The 1134-nt window shown below is 59.2% G+C and overlaps 1 protein-coding gene across 1 annotated transcript in view; it reads right to left on the bottom strand.

Annotated features, from left to right (window-relative positions):
* The window catches only part of LOC103259623 (cytochrome P450 2F5), a 13409-nt gene that overhangs the window by 3005 nt on the left and 9270 nt on the right, over window positions 1-1134 (bottom strand). Inside the window, exon 5 of the mRNA XM_021711890.1 lies at window positions 1-101. This exon is cut by the window's left edge and continues 17 nt beyond it. Within this exon, the coding sequence (XP_021567565.1) occupies window positions 1-101 (101 nt within the window). The remainder of the gene's footprint in view (window positions 102-1134) is intronic.

Below are 1134 nucleotides of genomic sequence, written 5' to 3'. Positions count from 1 at the left end.
CGCAGCGTGGTGCCCACGGTCTCGGTGCCACCGAAGAGCAGGTTATGCGTGGTCATCAGCAGGGTGTCCATGTGGAAGTGGCTCAGCGGGTCCTGCCCCTCCTGCCGGGTAGAGGGAGGGGCCGTGAACCAGGGTAGACTCTGCGGCCCGCTCACCCCAGGCTGGCACAACTGCTGCTGGGCGCCAGTTCTGTCCCTCCTCAGTTTAACTACCTTCCCGCCGGGCGTGGTGGCTCACACCTGTCACCCCAGCACTTTGGGAGGCTGAGGCGAGAGGACTGCCTGAGTCCAGGGGATCGAGATCAGCCTGGGCCACTCGGTGAGACCTCGTCTCCACAATACATCACAAAAAAATTAGCCGGGTGTGGTGGTGCGCGCCTGTGGCTCCAGCTACTTGGAAGGCACAGGTGGAAGGAACGCCTGGGCGACAGTGAGACTCCGACTCAAACAAAAACAAAAACGAAAACTGCTTCGGGGGGTGGAGGGCAGATGGGGAATGCAGAAGGGCAGGGTATGGAAAACCTCAGCTCAGGGCCCACAATTAACATCTTGGACAGAGCTTTAATGACTTTTTTTTGAGTTGGGGTCTCACTCTGTCAGCAGGGTGTCCATGTGAAGGGGCTCGGCGGCTCCTGCGGGTCTGTGCCTCAGCCAGACCTCATGCAGTGTTAACTGGCACAACATCCGAGCCAACCATGACCACATGTCTTGCAGCACGTGACCACAGCATGCAGCATAACACCCACTAAGTATTGGGCAATGCAGGCGACGGCGCAGAACCCACAGCTTCCTGCAATAGCGCGTGCGTAACAATACCCAGCTGGAGCATCTGGCCCGATGGGCTGGAGCCCTGAGCCTCTCTGAGCCATTAAGAAGTCATAGCTGGGCTCGGTGGCTCAGCCTGTAATCCCTCGCCTGGGGAGGCTGAGGTGAGTGGATTGCCTAAGTCCGCGGGTTCAAGACCCGCCTGGGCAACTTGGCGAGACCTCATCTCTACAATAAATCAAAAATTAGCCGAGTGTGGTAGCGCACGCCTGTAGTTCCTGTTACTCGAAAGGCTGAGGCGGAAGGATCGCTGGAGCCCAGCAGGTCGAGGCTGCGGTGGCCGGGAGCGGCCACTGCACTCCAGTCTGGG

The sequence above is a fragment of the Carlito syrichta genome, unplaced genomic scaffold (assembly GCF_000164805.1).
Source record: "Carlito syrichta isolate Samal-C Ts95f unplaced genomic scaffold, Tarsius_syrichta-2.0.1 Scaffold86295, whole genome shotgun sequence".
In the NCBI taxonomy this organism is placed as follows: domain Eukaryota; kingdom Metazoa; phylum Chordata; class Mammalia; order Primates; family Tarsiidae; genus Carlito; species Carlito syrichta.
This window is presented reverse-complemented; position numbering and strand designations above follow the sequence as displayed.